Below are 20,989 nucleotides of genomic sequence, written 5' to 3' on the forward strand. Positions count from 1 at the left end.
CGCTGCCTCCTGCCGTGCCCAATGGCACTGATGCAGAAGGAGGCAGTGAGGCCCACGAGGACTCCTGACTCAGGATCTCTGGGCCCTGGAGCCTTATTAGATGCTTCTTGAACCACAAAGGGCTCAGAGCCAAGCCCTGGGTTTGGTTAATGATCCTCCCACAGCCCCACAAGGCCCTCCCAGTGCCCTGTGAGGGCTTTTTCCCCCCATCCTCAGTGCCCTCCTTCCTGTGCCCTCCCCCACTCCCAGGCAGCCTAGGGCTTTTGGAGTCCGGGGTTGCTGAGGAGGGTGCAGCGGCCAGGCCTGTGTTCTCAGCTTTGGACTCCCTGTCGCTCTGTGCCCTTGGGCAGCTCCTTGCTCCCCTTTGGACCTCAGCCTTCCCATCTGTGTAGTGGGAATGAGACTCCCACCCTGCATGCACCCCATTTTTGATACAACTTTCTGTCCCGAGAGCAAAGTGGGAGAGAGTGCTGGGGGTCTGGGAGTTTTTACTTAGAAAGGACACGGAGTTCCCTGGAAAGGGAGGTGAGGAGGGTGTGGGGGAAGGGACCAGCCAGCATCAAGCCCTTGCTGGGCTCCAGATGCTGCACCAGGCTCCGAAGCCCTGGGTGTGAACCCTGCCTCCCTCACTGTGCCCTTGCGCAGCCTCTGCCACTGATTGCCATCATATTGGCCCAAAAGAGAGCAGTGAGGGTCAGGGCGATGGGGTAGACAAGCCGGCCCTGCGCCTGGCACCTGGCAGGCTCCGTGGGTGGCTGTGGTGCCTCTCACTGTGCTCAGCGTTTTCATTGTCTTGGTCTTGAATGTCCCACTAGGGAGCTTCTCTCTCTGCCAACACCCCCATTTGTGGTACAAGGCGTGTAGACAAAAACATCTTTAATGAGCGTGGGGCCTGGGGATGACTTTTGGCCTCTGGGCCCAGGCTGGCCTGGGTCCTGGGGTTTGCAGCATCCTGATGCACGTGGGGCTCCTCAGTCCAGATGCCCACATGTCCGCCACGCGTCCCTGGGAACGGTGTTCTTCTAGAGGAGCCGCCGTGGTCCTGATGGTGCCCAGCCCCCGTGTCCCATGTTTAGCAGGCCCAGCAGGTCCCTCTGACTTGGCAAAGTGAAGGCTTTCCCTCCCCTGCCCACCTCCTGATGCCCAAATTGCCTCTGTTTGCCCTTGTTTGCTTAGGGGGCACTCACTGCCAGCTCTCAGGACACTTACTTAGAAGTTGCTGCTGGCCCCTCAGGTCGGGCCCTCCACTCCCTTCTCTCCAGGGCTCAAATGCTCCCTGTGTGCCTGCCTCTCCCCAGAGTAGGAGTCCCCGGAGGGCAGGGATCAGGCCTGGTTCATCCAGGGCCCCAGTGCCAGCATGGGGTTATGCAAAGGGCGGTGCTCACTGACGAAGAATGTGTGTGTTTTCTAGCTGTGTGACCCTGGACAAGTTACTTGCCCTCTCTGAGGGCTGATTTTTTTAATCTGTAAAGAAGGGTTGGATAATAGTAATCTGCTCGTGAGTGTATTGTGCAAATTAAACGGACATAACCCGTGGCAGTCACAAGTTTGCTCCCTGACATTTCCAAGATGCTCCATAATAGTAATTGTTGTTCGAGCCCCGTGTAATGCCTGTGAATTTATTCATTCAGCCAGCACGTGTTTATTAAGCACCCTCTCTGGGCCAGGCCCTGGGCCATGCTCTGGCAGATAGCAGGGACCAGGACTGATGTGTTACTGCCTTCAGCGAGCTGACATTCCAGTAATCATATCAGAGCTGTTCACAATGTCACATACTTGTTTAATTATAACTGGAATAAGTATCTCAGAGAAGTACCAGAGGCCATGAGACTCAAGGGCAGGGGTACTGGCCCAGTCTGAAGAGTTCAAGGAGGGCTTCCTGTAGGAGGAGGGTGGACCCTAAAGGACAAGGGAGAGTCAGCTGGAGGAAGAACAGATGCGGAGTCCCTAACCAGAGAGAGAGCCTGGAGCAGGAGCGGGTTGGGGGCGGGGGTTGGGGAGAGAAAGCAGCCCGGGCGCGGGTGGGGGCGGGGGAGGGGGGTGGAAGGGGCAGGGAGGTGGTGGAGGGCGCATGGCTTGGTAGGTGTTCAGACCTTGTTTTCCAGGGAAGTGACATGATCAGAAAGCTGACTCTGCTGCTGTGCGGGGTGGAGGCAGCGTGGCTGCTGATGCTGTTACAGTGTCCCCGGGCAGGCGAGGACAGGGGCACTGGGCCAGGGAGTGCTGGTGGAAGGACAGAAGGAGATGGTTTAAGCAGAATGTAGGCATGTAGGAATTTAGAAGCTAGGATTGGCCTGACTGGTTGGGGAGAGGGAAGAGGCCATTGCAGATGTTGCTTCTGTCTCAGGCTGGAGGTGGGGGTGGGGAGATTGTGGCCCCATTCACCAGGCAGGAGCCAGGAGGGGTATGATACGTTTCTGAGGGGGAGGAAGCAGGTAGAGGCCCGAGGAAGGGAGGGGGAAGCTCACAGGGTCTCAGAATGACAGAGCTGGAAGGAGACTAAGGGAGACTCCAACCACGGCAGAGAAGGGAAACAAGTCCCGCGCTGTTCGTGGCAGAGATGGGACACAAACCCAGGATTCCTTCCCATTCTGGTTTCCTGGAAGCATGTCCCCCTATTTCCTCAGGAAGCCAGATGTGACCTCAGTGTGTCCCCATCCTCTCCCCCGCACCCAGGTCATTCCAGACTGGAAGGAGCAGGAGTGGGACCCCGAGAAGCCCGATGCCTACGCAGGCATCTTCCACTTCCACTTCTGGCGCTTTGGGGAGTGGGTGGACGTGGTCATCGATGACCGGCTGCCCACAGTCAACAACCAGCTCATCTACTGCCACTCCAACTCCCGCAACGAGTTCTGGTGTGCCCTGGTGGAGAAGGCCTACGCCAAGTAGGTGCCAGCGGTGGGCTGGTGGGCGGGTGGCCGGACTGGGGCAGCACTGCAGATGGGCTCAGCATGGGGGTTCCTCTTGCCAGCGCTCCCGGCACAGAGAGGTCAAGGGCTGGTGCAAAGCCACCGTGCACTCAGAGCCCAGGCACCCAGGGCATGGCCAGCTGAGCCTACGCTGGTGGGGGCCTGGACTGAAGGTCCCTCTGGGTGCGTGGTTGTCAGGTCCCCACAACCAACCCACAGAGGGAGGAACAGTTACTCCCACTTAGACCTGAGAAGACTGAGGTCCAGGAAGGCTTCCTGCAGGTCACTGTGGGCTGAGCCAGCCTCACATTCAAGTCCGTGTTTCTTTCCCAAAGACCCAGCTGCCAAGCCCTCCCCAGGCCTTGTTGGGGATGTGGAGTCTCTGAGCCTGGCTGGCTGTGGAGCCTTCTTTGCTCTCTGGCCTCCCCTTTGTCATTTCTCCATCTGCCTGCCTGACTGTCCATCCATTCTGTCTTTGCTGACCGCCTCCTCCTGCTCTGTGCCGGGCCCTGGGTCCCCAGCATGAGCACAAGCAAGGGTTTGCTAAGCTATTGGGACAGAGTGACCTGCCCAGGCCCCTGCAGGACAGGGGCGGGCCTGGGGCAGGAGGGCCAGAGGGTTCAAGAGCAGCCACCAGCTCTGTGGGAGCCTGGCTCCTCCTCCCAGGCCCATTTGTCAGTCTCCCGGGACAGGGTGTGTGTGTGTGTGTGTGTGTGTGTGTGTGTGTGTGTGTGTGTGTGTGAGAGAGAGAGAGAGAGAGAGAGAGAAAGAGAGAGAGAGAGAGAGAGAGAGAGAGAGAGACATGGGGAGAGAGAGGGAGGAGTTTTCTCTGACCACACATTAAATACACAAACACTAATGAAAACTGAGGGGGGAAAAAAGGTTTTAAGTAAATTTACGATTTTGTGTTGGGCCTCGTTCATAGCCATCCTGGGCAGCGAGCGGTTGGACACCCCTGCTAGCCCATTCCATTTTTAATCCTGAGCAAGCAAAGCCTGCCCCCTAGTGGTCAAGTCCCCTCTCCTCTTACTTGGGAGACCCACTGTGGGGGCTTGCTCATTTTTGTTTTGTTTTTAAATAACAGATTTTTGGCATGTGGTAAAATATACTATTCATCATTTTAACTGTCTTTAAGTGTACAATTTAGTGACATTAATTACATTCACAACGCTCTGTATCCACCCTCACTATCTACACTCAGTCTTTTCATCCTCCTTAGCTGAAGTTCTGTGCCCACTAACCAGCACCTCCCCCTTTTGCTCCTCCCCCGGTCCCTCGGAACCTCTACTCTGCTTTCTGTCTCTGAATTTGCCAATGCCAGGTAGCTCATGTAAGTGGAATTATACAATATCTGTCCTTCAGCAACTGGCTTATGTCACTTAGCATCATGTTTCCAAGGTCCAGTCATGCTGCAGCAGTTCACCGCTGGGTGTATATTCCAAAGGACAGAACGCAGACACTCAAGCGGACGTTTGCACACCGGTGTTCACAGAGGCATTATTCCCCAGAGCCGGCAGGTGGGAACCACCCGAGTGCCCGTGGGCAGGGGCGTGAATGAGCAGATGGGCACACACACGCTCTGGGGCCCTGTTCAGCCACATGGCCGTACGGTTCTATGTTTGCATTTTTGAGCAACTACCAAACTGTTTTTCAGTGGCTGCACCACTTATGTTTGCTTGTTTTTATTACTTTTCTTTTTAAATTGTAAAACTCATGCATGTCTGTTACAGCAAATCTAGAAAATATGAGAAAATCATGCAGGAGATAACACATGTGTCCTGTAGTCCTGGGTATTCTTCCAGCCCCTCCGCCCCCCACCCCTGCTTTGCGTCATCAGAGAGCATCGGGCTCCTCCTCTGTTGGGGAACGCCGTCCACGGCCATGGTCCCCACCGGCCCCTCCTCTGCCTACTCTGTGTCTCCATTTCCTGTCTTTTCCCCCACATCCTCCCCCACCAGTGGCAACTCTTTAACATATTCGATTCTTGGGGGTTTTCTGTCTGTCTGTCTGTTCGTTTGTTTGAAGGTTACCTCGTAACACCTGCACTGCTGCTTTCAATTTACATGAACGGTATTTAGTCTGTTTCCCCTTCAGCTTCTCACCGTCACTGCAGTGTTTTGCCTGTAAGACCTCAACCCTTTTCCTAACATTCAATAAGAAGCCACAGCTATGTCCCTAGCACCTCGTGTGTTGCACGTAGTAGATGCTTAATATTTTGTAAATGGATGCATTTAAATATAGTGGGAACCCAGCTGTATCACTTTCCCGAACGTAATGAGCAAGCCCTCGGTTCGGCCGCCCCTGGAGCTCCTTCCCAGCGCTGTGTTCACTGGCTGCTGAGTGAGTGAGTTGCAGCGTCAGTTTTTAAAGCCAATTCCCTGTTAGACACTTACGTGATTTATCATTTTACATTGTCACAAATAATGTTACTCATCCAGAATTGATGTGTCAAAAGATATCTGAGCTTTTAACGCTTTTGAAAAGAATTGATAGCTGTCTGGACAGCTACTCTTTGAAGGTAAGGCTGCTAAGGCTAAGGGGGATTCGAGTGATGAAACGGTTGGCTCGGTGGGACAAGTGTTGGCCCTGCCGTGGCCTGCTGTGTGACCGTAGCAGTTTGTTTGACCTCTCTGAGTCTCAAAAATAGCCCCTATACCATGAAAGATTTAGACCAGCTGGGGAGCATGAGCTGGGAGTTCTTTCCACGTTGCTCGCCAGGCTGGCAGGCTGTTACCAGGCCCTGGATGGAGGCAACACAGCGGATGCGCTGGTGGACTTCACAAGCGGCGTTTCCGAGCCCATCGACCTGACTGAGGGTGACTTCGCCAACGACGAGGCCAAGAGGAGCTCGCTCTTCGAGCGAGTGTTGAAGGTTCACAGCCGGGGAGGCCTCATCAGTGCCTCCATCAAGGTGGGCTCACGGAGCCAGACCCGAGTGGTGGCCCCTCCCCTTTGTCAGCCCTAACGGGTGGGAGGTGGCTATGGTGTCCCAGGTAGCACCCCTGCCCAGGCTGGCTCTTAAATCCAGACCCTCAGCCTCATGGGGGAAGGGAGCAGTTGGAAGGTGCAGGCCCCTCCCCAGTGCTAAGCAGCACAAGCCACAAGCCCCCTGCCCTGGCCCCCTATGCTATGAAATGCTTTGCCCACACTGTTCAACCAACATCCCCCTTTTCTGGCCCTCTCTTATTGGGTGACGGTGTGTGAACAACTAAGTCCCTCAGTCAAGGTTTCAGGCATCATTGACTACGGAGGGAAGGGAGCCCCTACTGCCTGCTGGCACAGGCCTGGGCGCTTCAAGAGTCTTATTCATTGACTGCTCAAATTTCAGTGGGGAAAGCTGGGCTCAGTGAAGGCAGAATTTGAACCCCAGCTTGACTGACCCAGTGGTGTGTTGATACACTGGCTCTCTGGAGAAATAAAAAGCCCTGATTTGTAGCATTTGCTGATTTACATGGTGTAAAGTCTCCTACCACGTTTGATTTCAAGCTAACATTGTATGTAATACCCAGCTTGAAAAATTGTGTGAGGCTGCCATTCTCTCCCTGCTCTGTAGGGGGCGCTGTGGCCCCTGGCTCAGCTTGAGCCTGCCCTGTCCTCCACAGGCCTTGACAGCAGCAGACATGGAGGCACGCCTGGCATGCGGCCTGGTGAAAGGCCACGCATACGCCATCACCGACGTGCGCAAGGTGCGCCTGGGCCATGGCCTACTGGCCTTTTTCAAATCCGAGAAGCTAGACATGATCCGCCTGCGCAACCCCTGGGGCGAGCGAGAATGGACTGGGCCCTGGAGCGACACGTGAGGCCTGGGATGGGGGTGCTGGCACAGCGCGACCTCGGGTGCTGGGTGGGGGTGGCATGGTAGGAAGATTTGGGCAAGGGCGAGGGCGGGCTTCCTGGAGGAGGTTGGGGGTTGGATGACATTAGGAGGAGACTTACTTTGGAGTGGGCGCGTGGGCGTGGATTCAGCATGGGCGAAGGCCTGGAGGTGGGATGAGCTGGCTCCGTAGGGGACACAGACCAGGCTGGAGAGTGATGGGGGTGGGGGAGGAAGCAGGGAGGGAGGCCACCAGCGGTGAGAATGGGGATGATCCTCAGCCTGGTGAAGGGAGACTAGGCCCTAGTAGAGGACCCCCTCCACTGAGGGTCTTGTCCCCCTTGCCCCTTGACCTCCAGGCCCAGGCCTGATGACAGCCCACGGTGACCTGTGGGAGTGGGCAGGCAAGGCTTCTTAGGGGCTGAGATGGCCCCTGGTGCCCCCAACCACCCCACACTGATGGAGGCCTGGTGCTGTATGTCCCTCATCCCCCTTGTCCTGGAGGGGACCCTCCACTTACTCTCCCCTTTCCCCTTTCCCTGTGCTCACATCGCAGCTCAGAGGAGTGGCAGAAGGTGAGCAAGAGCGAGCGGGAGAAGATGGGTGTGACTGTGCAGGATGATGGCGAGTTCTGGTGAGTGTGCCCTTGCCCCAGGTGGACGTCCGGGGCTCAGGGAGGGCTCCTGTGTGCTGGGCAGGGGTCACTGGTGGGGAAGGAGGAGCCAGGGCTCTAGCAAATGCCACACCATCAATTTGTTGTGTGGCCTTGGACAAGTCATGCTGTCTCTCTGAGGATGTTCCCTGCTCTGTAAGATGCGCTGTGCAGCCCTTTCCTCTCCACTGTCCCCGCCGCCCACCTGAGAGACCCTAGGCTGCTCGCGCACCCAGGCTGGGCCCTGCAACAGCTTGGCCAGGATGCCAGCAGGTGGGGGATTGACCGGAGGGCAGGGGGCATGCTGGCTGCCTGATGGCCCAGAGGAGATGGGGAAGAGGAGAGACCTCACGGGAGGGCAGGGCTGGCTGCCTCCCAAGCGCAGAGGCAAGAGTGCACACTTGGGTTTTGGAAGAGTAAGTTTAGGGAGGCACATGGGTGGGGGTGGGCTGAGGAAATGGCTGCAGCATCACTTAAAGAGCTCCGTGATTTCTGCATTCATTCATCCTATATTCATTTATCCTGTATTCATTCACCCTGCATTCATTCATTCTATATTCATTCATCTTGTATTAATTCATTCCTGCATTCATTTATCCTGCATTCATTCATCCTAAATTCACTCATTCCTGCATTCATTCATTCCTGCATTCGCTCAGCCTGCTTTCACTCAGCCTGCATTTAGTCCCAACTGTGTGCCAGGCTCAGTGTCATTCTTCAGCAGGACACTTGGTTCAGAGACTCAGCCACTTCTGGGAGAGGTACTGGGTACCCTGTGTGTGGTGGATGCTGTGAGGGCCCCAGGCAGGCCCAGAGGGAGATGGCGGTGATGTTGGTACCCCAGTGAGGACCCCTTCTGCAGGTGTCAGGGGGGTCCCCCAGGTCCCTTGGATCTGGGCTTCTGTGGAGGAGATCCACTGTGCCGGGTCTGGCTCCGGGCTCAGCTGAATTAAAACATACTAATAGAAACCCCTCATCAGTGTCAGGGGCTTCTTCCTAAGGCCTTTCTCATATATGTTCACATATGGTACACATATGTGCATATTCCTCTTTGTGCATACTTGAAGGGGGATGAGCACTTCCTCCTCCCCGCCTGGCTCCTAGAAATGTGCGTAGCATGCAGCAACCGTGGCAACATGCTGGCCACTGCAGCGTGCTGACCAAGGGGCTCCTGCCACCCGTGCGTTTATTCAGGCCTGGAAGTAATGGGTGGGAAGAAGCTGTATAAACTGTAGAGGGCTATGCATGTTAGCTCTTCATGCTGGTAACGTTTGTAACAGCCAGCCTTTGCAATTGCTTCTGTCTGCCTGGAGTCGTACAACGCACCTTTATTGCATTTGTTAATTCCTACAATAGCTTGGGAGAGGGGCAGCTGCTGTTAGAGCCACTCCCAATCTACAAAGCAGGAAACTGAGGCTTCAAGAGACAGGAAGGTCCGTGTGATGCCATGTCCGTGCTCACTCTGGCGTGAGTCACGGTTCAGAGCATGCAGGACGAGTGGACAGTGGGCCGGCGAGGGCGGTGGGGGGACCTGCCTGGCTCAGTCCCTTGTCACGCCCAGGATGACCTTTGAGGACGTGTGCCGATACTTCACCGACATCATCAAGTGCCGCCTGATCAACACATCTTACCTGAGCATCCACAAGACGTGGGAGGAGGCCCGGCTGCGTGGGGCCTGGACGCGGCACGAGGATCCGTGGCAGAACCGCAGTGGGGGCTGCATCAACCACAAGGAGACCTTCTTCCAGAACCCGCAGGTGGGTGCTCTCGGGGGCTCCCACCCTGCCTCTCAGGCAGCTGCGGGTGCCTCGCCACTGTCCTGCCACGGACTCCTGCAGCACCTCAGGCGCACCCCCGTCTGTCTCTCCATGGGCCTCAGCGCGCCCGTCCCTGCAGGCAGGGTTGGATGGCAAGTCTGGGTGGTCATCCCCAACCCCAGGATCTGACCTGTAGACGGTAAAACCGAGGAAACGGGCCCTGAGGGCGAGTGACTTGTCCAGAGCTCCAGGGATATTTGGAGGCTGTGCCAGGGGCTCAGACCCCTTGTTCCCACACACACAGCGCTGCTCCTTCTGGCAGAGCCTGGCCAGGCCAGCTCCTCCACAGGGGCCTCTCCCCTGCAGCCTCTTCAGTCACGCCCCGGCCACCTGCGTAGTCTCTGAGCTTGGTGTGTCTTTATTGAGCACCGACTGCACGCGGGCTCTGAGCCTAGCATAATAATCTCACCCAGTCCTCCCACCCTTCATGCAGGGCAGCCATGTTAGGCCCACCTTGCAGATAGGCGACTGAGGCTCAGAGGGGGACGTGACTTGCCCAAGCCCACACAGCTGAGCTGGGGCCTGCTCTGGGCTGAGCCTCTGGGCGCCAGCAAGCCCCTTGTCAGCATGGTTTCACTGTGGCGTCTCTCGTCCTCGCTGAACCTGCAGTACATCTTTGATGTCAAGAAGCCAGAAGATGAAGTACTGATCAGCATCCAGCAGCGGCCAAAACAGTCCACCCGTCGGGACGGCAAGGGCAAAAACCTGGTCATTGGCTTCGACATCTACAAGGTGAGGGCTGCTGTGGGTGAGGGGAGCGAGGGAGTGGAGTCGGGCTGCCTGCACCGGGGGAAGAATACCTTAGTCACCGACGTCATCCCTGCCACCCCGACCACATAGGCTGACCCCATGGACATGCTGTGGCATGGGTTCCGTTTGCGGTATCAACAGAGGGCCCAGTTAGGATTGCCGCCATGGCTGAATCTCTGCCCCAGACCCACAGTCCTGGACTGTTAGTGGGTGGGGAGGGGAAAGATGGCTGCTGGGTGGGACGGGACTCTAGGAGCCCCCTCCCCAGGGCTCTGGGTCTCCCTGAATTGGGGGCGTTGTTAGGCACAGGGGGAGGCACCCTGGGCAGAGCCAGGGAGGCTCACCGGTGGTTGCTCCTCCTGGCCTGGCACCCGAGTACCTTCCACAGGGCACAACGCCCTGTGTGTGATGATGCCCGTTGCACAGGGTCAGCACGCCAGGCAGCGAGAGCCTGATGACCCCACGTGGATATGCCAGCGCGTGGTCTGAGCCGTGTGCCTGGCATCAACATGCTTGGTCAAGCACACGTGTGCCGGTCCATTCGCTGCGTGCTGCCATGTTGGCACTTCAACACGCCATGTCTGACCATACTGTGTGACTGTGGCTTATCGTGGCCTTTGTTCCAACAGTCGTCTAGCACGTCCCATGAGCTGGCGATGTCATTTCATGGACATGTGCCGTGACCTGGGCAGACAGTGATACTTGCTTCTGTCGTGATAGTCAGAAACACCACAGACATTGTTATCAGGGGAATTCCTGTTGCTTCCTCCCCTTTAACAAGCTTAATTGAGATGTAATTCACATACCATATGATTCAGTCATTTCACGTGTACGGTGACTGTTAGTGTATTCGTAGGGTTGTGCAACCATCACCACAGTCGATGTTAGAATATTTCATCCCCCTGAAAAGGAACCCCGTACCCTTTACCCACCATCACCGAGTCCCATGTACCTCCCCCACGTTCCTGAGCCCTGGCAAACACTCACCTACTTCTGTCTCTGTGGATCTGCCTCTTCTGGGCATTTCGTGTGAGTGGATTCTACCACTTCCACGGGGGGGGGAGGGAGAGGCGGGGTGCAGGGAGAGGCGGGGTGCAGGAGGAGTGGCGCTGGGGCTCTGCGACCAGTCCCCCTGCCGCAGGTGGAGGAGAACCGTCAGCACCGCATGCACAGCCTGCAGCACAGGGCCGCCAGCTCCATCTACATCAACTCGCGCAGCGTCTTCCTGCGCACGGACCAGCCGGCGGGGCGCTACGTCATCATCCCCACCACCTTCGAGCCTGGCCACACTGGCGAGTTCCTGCTCCGTGTCTTCACTGATGTGCCCTCCAGCTGCCGGTGCGTCGCGGCGGGCCCGGGGCCAGGCAGGGTGGCGCCTAGGTCCACGCTAGGCTGGCCGTGAATCAGAGGCCCAGCGACGCTCAGTGTCCACCCCAGGCATAGAGCCCCAGCTGCAGACACCCCAGGGCTTACCTCCTTCGTCTCCCTGCTGCTCCCTTGTCCCAGCCTCTGTCTCATGTATGCATAGCACTTCACGGTAACAAAGAAGATTGCAGTCATCTGATTTGCTTTTCTTAAACCCGAGCTCGGCGGTGTAACCCCTCCATTTTATAGATCAGAATTGGAGATTGAGGTTGGGGGTGTTTTCCAAGACCTTGCAGCCAGTGGTAAAGTTGGGCTAGGCAGACTGCTAAAGCCCTCCCACTCCTGTGGGGGTGCAGACCCTGCCTGGGTGGGCAGCCCAGATTCGGTGCCGCCTGCCCACATCCCACAGCGGGGAGGCAGCTTGTGTGATGGAACTGGTGGGCCTTGGCCCTGCCAGCCTAGCTTCACCAGCTGTGCGGGCAGGTCCCTTCGCCTGCTGAGCCTGATGCTTCAGAATCTGTAAAATGGGTGTAATAGTCACCTACCTTCCAGGGCTTTGTGAGGATTACAAATAATTCCTGTAACATGTCAAAAGAGGTCTTGGCACATAGTAGGTGCTCAGTAAATTGCTTTTCCCTTGGCCAAGGATGGGACACCCTTGGGTGGGGATAGCCCAGGGGCTTTGCCCACCACAAGCGATATCTTGACTAAATACTGCTCTTCTTCCCCTCCCTCTGCTTGAACCCCCCCATCTTCCATCTTCCTGACCCCCCTCCGTGACCTCCTCCCTTTGATCCTCGGCCCTGTACCAGGGAGCTCTGCCTGGATGAGCCACCCCACTCTTGCTGGAGCTCCCTATGCGGCTACCCCCAGCAGGTGACCCAGGTGCATGTCCAGAGGGCTGCTGGTCTCAAGGACTCCCCAACAGGTACGCTCGCTCAGGGAAAGCCCCCCCACTCCCTTCCCCAGGGAGGTCACCCCATGCGTCCTCCCCCTCGCAGCTGCAGACACCCAGCCTCCAGAGCTCTCCGGCTCTTGATCACTGAGTGAGCGAACCTTGCCAGGCATCCACTCAGGCCCAGCCCTGGGATGAAGCTGGGTGCATAGAGAAGAACGCTCGGCTTCCTACTCTTGGGCGGCCTCTAGTGAGGTGGGGCGGTATGGCACAGGGACAGGCAGTGGGGAGGGGGGCTCAGGGAGGGCTTCCTGAAGGGAGTGGCCTTTCTCCGGGCTGAGGAGGCGTCAAGGTATGAAGCCTGGTGAAATGGAGTGGGACTGAAGGACAGTGGGCGTGGAAACAACACGAGTAAAGGCCTGGAGGCCAGAGATTCCAGTGTGAGCCCTTCTGTCTCTGCATACGTGAGGCCAGGCTTCTGCTCTGGGGGGAGGACCTCACCTCCCAGATATCGGTCCCACCCAGGCCCTGCCCTAGCCCCCACCCTCACCCCGTCACCCCCTCCATCTCTCTAGGGGCTAACTCTTATGTGATCATCAAGTGTGAGGGGGACAAAGTCCGCTCGGCCGTGCAGAAGGGCACCTCGGCGCCCAAGTACGATGTGAAAGGCATCTTCTACCGCAAGAAGCCGGGCCGACCCATCACGGTCCAGGTGAGCCTGCTCGTGCCGCCAGCCTGCCACTCCCCGCTCAGAGGGGCTGGTCCCAGGGTGGCAGAGCCTGCGACGGGACCCAGGAATGCTGGGTTCTGGTGCCCCCGAGTCCCTTCTATGAGGTGGGTGAGTTAGATTAGCTGGTGTGATTCTGAGACCCAGCAGGGTGTCCTCCGGCCAGGGACAATGGCCATTGCTGCCCACTTTGCCCCAAAGCCTTGGGGTTTGTTCCTTAAGTTACCCTTAAGGTTCACCTGGAAAGGTCGCACTAAGATGGCATGTGGTGGGGTGGCTGCTTCCTGGGGCCAGGGGTCAGAAAGCCAGGTCCCTGTGCCTGGGCTTCCCTCTCCTCTCAGGCCGAGGTGGCTAGTGGACAATTCTGAGCACACTGGCAGGAAGCCCTGTCCCCCGGGCCCAGGCCAGCATCTCTCAGGGAGAGAAACTGTCCAAATAAACAGGGGAGGAGGCCCTGTAGGTTTTCCAGGTTTTCCTAACACCGGTCCCACTGGGTCCTGCATACCCACAGGTTGTGGGGGGCAGAGGATCCCCTCGGCATTGCTGTTACCCTCATATTAAAGATGGGGAAAATGAAATTGGGGGGTGTACCACGTTTCAAGGTCACCCAAGGTCAACAGCAGAGCTAATAGTTGCGGAGTTAGCTGTATATGTGGAAGGGAGCTCTGACAGGCATGGGGGAAGCCCGAGGCTCCGGAAGGGGCATGGCCTTGGCCAGGGGCCATGGCGAGACAAACAATGCAGGAGAGGGACTCAAGGTCCTGCCACCTCTGTCAGCACCCCTGCCACCCTCTCTCCTCCCAGGTCTGGAACCACCGAGTCCTGAAGGATGAGTTCCTGGGCCAGGTGCAACTGAAGGCCGACCCGGACGACCTCCAGGCGCTGCACACCCTTCACCTCCGAGACCGAAACAGCCGGCAGCCCAGCGACCTGCCAGGCACCATCGCTGTCAGCCTCCTCAGCAGTGCCTCCCTCACGGCCATCTGATGCCGTCCACCCACCGTCTGCATGTCCCCAGCCAGGGACTAGCCTGGGAGCCAGGACACTGGGGTCCTTTTCCCAGTTTTCCCACCGACTCGCTGGGTGACCTTGGGAGATCTCTGCCTGTCTCTGGGCCTGTGTCCTGAGGACCCCGAAGCATTCCTTTCTCATGGAGGAGTCTTCTTGCCTGAGATTTAACATAGCCCTCCTTCCCCAGCTGTCACCGTTGCTCGGGGCTCTGTCCATCGAAAATGCTTTCCCAGGGCCCTGCTGTCTGCTGACAGAGTGCCAAGAAGATGTCACTTGTGTACGTACAAGCTGCCATGTGCCCAAGCCCCATCTCGCCCCTCGTGTTCTACGCCTGCCCCAGGGCCCCAGACATTGCTTTCTCTGTCACCTACACTTGCTTTTCTAGCCACCTTGAAAGGACTCTTGGCTCTTGCTGGGCCCCTTCCCAGGCTGGAATTTGGGAAATGTGCAGGTGACACTTGTTCATTCTCGAATCCCATCCTCCCACCCATCTACGTATTTACTCAACAGAGATTTGCCAAGTGAGCAGTGGACGCCCGTGAGGCCCTGCCTGTGGCTCCGGGAGGCCTGGTGTCAGTCCGGGCCGCACCTCTGCTCCCAGGTCCGCTCAGGCGGATGCCCAGAGGAGCCGCAGCTACCTTCGTGTTCCGGGTTCTGGCCTTGCCCCAGCCTCTGGTCTGAGGGGCCTGGAGAAGTGTTGGCCGGGATGGAAAGGAAGAGTGTCCTCCCGTCTCCACTCCTCTGACATCAGGAGAGTGCGCCCAGTGGAGCAGCCGGGCCCAGCAGGCAGGGGGCCCACCCAAGGGGAGGAGTGTGTTCTCAGGACTCCCTCTGCTGCCAGACCTGGGCTTTCCTGGGAGAAGGGTCTGTCGGGTGCTGGTGTCAAGCCCCCCAGGGCCAGGTCTCCCACTGGGTGAGGCGGGAGAACAGTAAATCCATCCCCTGACCAGGGGCTCACCTCCAACATCCCCCCAAAAATGTAGCCAAGGGGGCCACAGCTGTCTTCTTGCTGCCCAGACCAAAATGTTCCTTTTAGTCCTCAACATTGTATGTTCTTTCTGGTTGAAACCTCTCCATTTTAACCAAGCGTTGTTTTTTTTTAAAGGAAAGCTGAAACCTGTGAACCTTTTTTTTCTTCTTAAATTCCCATTCTTGTGGTCTGCTGATTTTATTTGTTCTCATTTTCTCTCTGATTTTGTTTGGATTCCACCTGGGGAGGGATGGGGAGTCTCACCTTCACAGAAGAGGCCTGAAGGTGGGTCACGAAGAGGGTTTCGGCACATTGATGTGTAACAAGCCGGCGCCAGTCCTCCGGTGCTGTGACCTGCCTGGGGTCTCTCTGCGCCCTTCCCGGGCTCCAGACCAGGCAACGTCAATGGAAAGGTTCAGCTGGTTCAAGAACGGGAATTCCTTTGGAAACCTGAATTTCCGGCTCCAGGTCTGGCTCTTTGGTCCCTTGTCCTAGCTGGAGGTGCCGGATCCTTGATTTTGCCTCCTCACCCTGTGGCCAGCTCTGTTCCCGTGTCCTGACCTCCAGCCCCGTGAGGGCCAGGGACTGGACAACAAGGAGGGCAAGAGGACCCCTGGGAAAGCTGGGCCTGGGGCCAGGACCCTGCCGAAGACCAGGAGCAAGTCATTCAAACTTCCTGTGCCTCGATTTCCCCCTTCTGTAAAGTGGGGCCAACAATTCCCGTCTGTCAGCACTCTCAGTAACAAGTGCTGAATAAGGGCAAACCTGTAACCTCTCTCTGTATCCCTGTATGCGTGCACACTGTACACACTCACGTGATCACTTTTCAATGCCTGTTTCAAATGAATACTGAGTCGCGGTGGATGGGTGAGGGCTGGGTACGCCAGCTTGGGGCCTCTGGGGCCGACATGTGGGTGTTTTCTCAACCACGTCCACCTGGGCCTTGAAGCAAACCAGGACCATCTTGCAGACCTGTGAGCTTCAGCGCTGGGACTGGCCCCTGCCTCTCCCTGAACAGAACTTGTTTGGCAGCCCTGCCCTTGCTCCCTGCCCCTCTGGGTGGGCCAGGCTGCTTCCTGGATGTGTGGAGGTCCTGGGGATGGGGCAGGCGAGGCTGGAGTTCTTCCAGGCTGGGACTGGAGGGTGAGTGGGAGAACAGTTGCCGCATGTTCCCCTGACGTGCCCGTGTTCAGTCCTCAGGGCCCAGTCCCTGTCTGCAGGTGGGCGGGGCCTCTGGTCCACGCCAGCGGATCTGGGCTGCCTCCCCTCAGGGCCCCCCCTGGGGTCTGGGAGACCTGTTCTCAGAATAAACATTACTACAATCCCAGAAACACCTTTCTGTGTCTGTCCGTCCCTCTGGGGATTAGGGATAATGGGAGGAATATTTTTGAGGCCCAGGTGGCTGTTCTGCAGTCGAAGAGAACATGAGGGAGGAGTTGGGTGTAATAGCCGAGGCTGGACCCCTGCTGCCCGGCCCTTGCGACTGTGAGCTGAGGTCATTGGGGGTCATTCGGTTACTCCCTCAGGTGGCCTCATCCCAAGACACATCCTAGCCTCTAGGGATGCAGGGACCAGCCGCACTCCCTGCTGTGGAGCAGTTTATAGACCAGCGGGAAGACACGCGAATAGACACACTGGTTCTGGACAGACACTTCACGGGTAGGGCGGCACGGGAGCCCGCTGGGGGAAGGAAGGCCTAGCCCTGATCCAGGCGTGAGGTGGAGGAGCAGCTGTGTGAGGGGCCGCGGACGGAGGAGTTGGGCCTGTGGGGGTGCAGGTGGATGGGAGGAGCGCAGAGTGGGCAGCCTGAGTGAAGAAGCAAGGGTGGAGGTGGGGAGAAATGGGGCATGTCCTGGAGGCAGAGTGGGCAGGACCCAATGACTGGGTTGGCGTGGAAGTGAGGAAAAGAAGGCCATTTCCTAGATTTCCTCCACACCACTGTGAGAAAAGCACATTATGAATTCTGTGCTCATCTTAATGCAAAGTCTGGCCCCTAGTGGGTGCTGAGGACATTGTCGCTGTTACGGCATCTGGAGATAGCCACGTACCCCCAGCTCCCCTCCACTCCTCACCCACCCCTCACGGCTCAGACCTGCATCCTGCCTGGGGCACCACGTGCCTCTCGGGGTTCGGTTCTGTGTAGGGCTGACGCCACCTGCCTGCCCATTCTGGCTCAGCGGTAGGGGATTGGAGGAGGGTAGGTGGCTGTGTAGGCAAGCGAGTCTGGCAGTGGGGACGGTGTTCTGCAGCAATTCCTGGGAGGGACACCTGGCCAAGCACATCCCAGCATCCAGGAGTCTTCAGAGGTCAGGCCTGTTGCTTCAGAGGGAGCCCTGGCCTCTGCAGAGGCTGAGTCCTCACGATGTCACTTCTGCAGGCGGAGCTGGGTGCTCAGCCTTGCTCCCAGGGGGTGCCATCAGCAGCTATGCCTGTGCCCAGAAGGTGGCGCACTGGGACCAATGGATCCTGGCGGATGGGCGCCCCATCCTTTGAACGAGTCCCTTCCTTGCAGACCTGCCCGTTGGAGGCTGGGGATCCAAAGAGCGCCTCCCTCTGTCCAGGCCTAGCTGCCGCCGGTGAGGCCCACACTGATGGGGCAGGCAAAGGGCGGTAATGAGGGAGTGCCAGGACTCAGCCAGGAGTCCTCGACGTTACTGTCTTTGCCAGTGCTGAGGACAAATGTCTCGTGTCGCTCCTCCTTGTACCCCCACCCCCTTAAAAGTCACGCATTTCACTTTGTACGGGTCCCTGCTCCATGCAGGGTTGCTCCAAGTCAGCCGGTCTGGGAAAGTTTCCTGGATGACTTTAGACAACATTCCTCCCCGCTCCTCCCCAGAGGCTGTGCGGTAGTGGTGGAGTGAGGAGCTTCGGGAGACACACCTGAGCGAGTCCTCAGTCGGGGGTCGGGGGTGAGTGAGGCCAGTGTGTACACAGGGGTGGGGGAGAAAGGGCTAGACTGTGGGGTTTGCGACATCCTGGCCTGCCTGGTCTTTCCTCTCCGACAGCCATTTCTGGCGGAGAAGACAGGCTTGGTGGAAGGTGCACAGGGGCTGAGACTAGGCAAATCAGTGACCAGGTCAGGATCAGGACGCGGCTTCCTGCCCAGAGCTGAGAGGGCAGGTGCTGGTACTGCAAGTGACAGGAGGCAGCCGGGACCGGACAGGTGGCCCAGCTGGGGTCCCACACTGGTCACAGCACAGCCAAGATAGACCCTGGTGCCCTGTCTCCCTCTGGGCAGCCGGCACTCTGCACAGCCCTCCCCCCAGGCTGATGTCACAGCTCCCAGACCTCGGAGGCCCCTCGGACTCCGCCTCCTCCTGGGGGCAGGCACTGGAGTGGGGAGAGAGGGCAGCAGTGCAGGCTGGACAGCCGACCACGGCGGGAAAGAAGGAGAGATCAAGAGGGAGGGAGAGAGAGTCACATAGTGAAAAACCAAAAGACTCGGAGAGACCCACCCCCCAGAGCAAGATTTGGAGCAAGACAGAAGAGAGGGTGCGTGTCTGCAGATTGTCCCAGACCCTTGACCCCAGCTTCCCGAGCCCTCCGGGCAGGTGGCAGCTGCACTCAGGCTGCTGGGCCGCTGGGAGCAGCAGCTGGGACCCAGGTAAGTGTGGCCTGCCTCTGTCCTGGGCACTGGGGGAAGGGTTTGCTGGACTTCGGGGGGTGTCACGGGCTTGGATGACCCTGGAGCCCCTGCAACCACAGCTGTTTGCTCCTGATCTGGGCCTCCTGCCACCTTTGGGGGCTCAGACCCAGCAGCCATCAAATGAAACTCCTGAGCCTGGAAAGATGGAGGTTTGTAGCCTGGGGAAGAGAAGAGCCAATGGGGCGTGGTGTCCCTTAGATTGTCCCTGCCCGGGGCTGGGGCAGGGAGCAGCCATGCTGGGGGTGGCTGAGAGAGGAAGTCCTTCTGGCCCTTCTCCAACACTTTCTCTCTTTCTTCATCTCCCACTTTAGAGCAGTCACTTGCTTCCTCTGAGCTTCAGGGTTCCCGTCTGTGAAATGGGAACACGAAGCGCCAGCGGCCAGAGCCGCTGTGGGGCACAGTAAGTCAGGGTGGTCCGGAGATGTAAAAGCAGTTGTGTTTCCTGTTCTCAATTCGTAAAGCAACCAACTTGAACGTGGACTATTTCTTTTTTTAGGAAAAGAAACCGTCGATGTTATAGTTTTTCCTTATACGTGGCCCTTATATTCCATGCCCTCACCCAAGGCCCTGAATCTTAGTGGAAGGCCTGGCTCTGCCCCTGGCTCTCGTGGCTCACGCTGGCACAGGATGCCAGCCCGGTAGCCAGGCTTCCTCTTCAGTCAGAGCTCCCGTGGCCTTTGTCGAATCCCCTTCCCTGCCAGACAGCCAGGCCTGGTGCAGGTCTCCCGCAGGACTGCGTGCCTGCTGTGTCCCAGAGCTCCAGGGCAGGGGTCAGGGCTCAGGTGTCAGGCAGTGTCATGGGCAGAGGATCGAATGCCCCGGTGCCTCTGAATGGGCCTTGTGAAAAATTGATGCCCATCCCGGGGGCAGGCGGGGGGCTGGAGGGCTTTGTGCCAGGGCCTGTGGGTTCGGCTGCCTGCTGACACCATGCTCAGTCCCACAAGTCCTTCCGGGGTCATCTCCAGGCCTGGCCCCGTGCTGTGCAAGGTGAGGGGCAGAAGCCCACACCCTGCCCTGGAGTAGCTCCCTTACTTTGGGGTCAGAGATAGGGATGCACCCCTACCAGACGACATAGACATAATGCATATAATCAGGGCTGGATGGAGGGAAATATCCGGATGCTTGGCAGCCTTGGGGTGGTCAGGGAAGGCTTCCCAGAGGAGGCACCAACTGAACTGAACACCGGTGGGAATTTACTAGCCACAATCAGGTGGAGGAGCCAGTGTATGCAAAGGCCAGGAGGTATGAAGAGAGCCGGCAATTTGCAGAACAGCGAGTGCTGAGGATGGTTCAAGTGCAGGGCTGCGGAGGGAAGGGAGCAGTGGGAGGCAAGGCGAAGCCATCTGTAGGAGCCACATGGCGCTGGGCCTCGAAGCCAGACGGGGTGTGTAAAGCCTCCTTCCTGTGGGCAGTGGGTGCTCGGGAAGGGCATAGGCAGGCTCAGCCCGTGACCCTCCCCCTGGGCCAGGCTGTCCCTGTCACCCACACTCCCGGGGCAGCCCTGAGCTGGGAGACCAAGACCAAACCCTGGTGCTAGACTTGCCCTGTCCTGCTGTGTGAACTTAGGCAAGTCAAGGTCTCTCTCTGGGCCTTGGCTCGTATGTCCAGGTATGGGGGTAGACTTGCTACTCTGTAGAAGCCCTTTGGAATCTCTGAATAACAGTGACCCAGGGACAAGCTCAGGCGCCCTGGACAATAGGGCTGGTGATGGTGGCTGAGGCTCAGGTCACACAACTGGGCTGCAACCAGAGGGAGAGAAGCCAGGGAGGGTCTGCAGAGGCAGGAGAGACTGTGGCTTTGCCAGTAGCCCCAGCGACCCCTGCCAGGTGCAGGCCTGCCAGGGCTGGTCTGCTCAGGGGCTCACTATGGTCTCTCCCCCTGCAGAACTGTGTCTGACCAGGCAGGTGGCAAAAGTGTCTGACAAAGGACAATGGTGATTCTTCAGCAGGTAAGTGCTCTCTGCACCCTTCATCTTTCTGTGCCAGGAATAACCCTGTTGGATGGCTCATCTTATCCCATCCCCCATTCTCTCATCCCTATGCTTAACTGTGGAACACCCTCCCCAATCCTTTCTTTCAGAAAACTCCTACCTATGCTTCAAAACCCAGCTGTGAAACTTTTCGTGACTGTCCCAGGCCCAGTCTAGAACTACTCCCTCTGATGTGTCTGTTGGGACTTCCCTTTGCCACTGCACTCACCCCACTGGGTAGAAGTTGTTTATTTGCATTCATTTCTGAGTCCTCAGGCATTCCAGGTGGTGGAACAGAGTGTGCAAGGGCCCAAATGTGGGAAAGCCCTTGGGGAAAGGGAAGAGGAACTTGGCAAGTTTACTGATGCCAGACTAGGAAGGGCCTTGAACCTGAGTGGGGAGCAGTGAATTGGGGATGTCATGGCCCAAGCTGGAGCCTCCTGGGGTAATACAGGGAGAAGCAG

The 20,989-nt window shown here is 57.8% G+C and overlaps 2 protein-coding genes across 7 annotated transcripts in view; both read left to right on the forward strand.

Moving 5' to 3' along the window:
* CAPN5 (calpain 5) overlaps nucleotides 1–15,111 on the forward strand; it is a 50,693-nt gene extending 35,582 nt beyond the window's left edge. For all 4 annotated transcript variants that reach the window (XM_053924513.1, XM_024572762.3, XM_045181931.3 and 1 more), the window contains exons 4-13: nucleotides 2,677–2,885; nucleotides 5,628–5,820; nucleotides 6,512–6,705; nucleotides 7,280–7,357; nucleotides 8,937–9,132; nucleotides 9,802–9,924; nucleotides 11,084–11,280; nucleotides 12,120–12,235; nucleotides 12,778–12,914; nucleotides 13,734–15,111. In XM_053924513.1, the coding sequence (XP_053780488.1) occupies nucleotides 2,677–2,885; nucleotides 5,628–5,820; nucleotides 6,512–6,705; nucleotides 7,280–7,357; nucleotides 8,937–9,132; nucleotides 9,802–9,924; nucleotides 11,084–11,280; nucleotides 12,120–12,235; nucleotides 12,778–12,914; nucleotides 13,734–13,916 (1,626 nt within the window). In that variant the 3' untranslated portion in view covers nucleotides 13,917–15,111. The remainder of the gene's footprint in view (nucleotides 1–2,676; nucleotides 2,886–5,627; nucleotides 5,821–6,511; nucleotides 6,706–7,279; nucleotides 7,358–8,936; nucleotides 9,133–9,801; nucleotides 9,925–11,083; nucleotides 11,281–12,119; nucleotides 12,236–12,777; nucleotides 12,915–13,733) is intronic.
* A 3,275-nt stretch (nucleotides 15,112–18,386) lies between these two features.
* Nucleotides 18,387–20,989, forward strand: part of MYO7A (myosin VIIA) — an 81,060-nt gene continuing 78,457 nt past the window's right edge. The window contains exons 1-2 of one of the 3 annotated variants that reach the window (XM_053924577.2): nucleotides 18,387–18,514; nucleotides 20,441–20,504. In XM_053924577.2, coding sequence (XP_053780552.1) covers nucleotides 20,487–20,504 — 18 coding nt within the window. In that variant the 5' untranslated portion in view covers nucleotides 18,387–18,514; nucleotides 20,441–20,486. The remainder of the gene's footprint in view (nucleotides 18,515–20,440; nucleotides 20,505–20,989) is intronic. The other 2 variants (XM_053924576.2, XM_053924578.2) reach the window with 2 other exon arrangements.

Source organism: Desmodus rotundus, chromosome 5 (assembly GCF_022682495.2).
Source record: "Desmodus rotundus isolate HL8 chromosome 5, HLdesRot8A.1, whole genome shotgun sequence".
Lineage (NCBI taxonomy): Eukaryota > Metazoa > Chordata > Mammalia > Chiroptera > Phyllostomidae > Desmodus > Desmodus rotundus.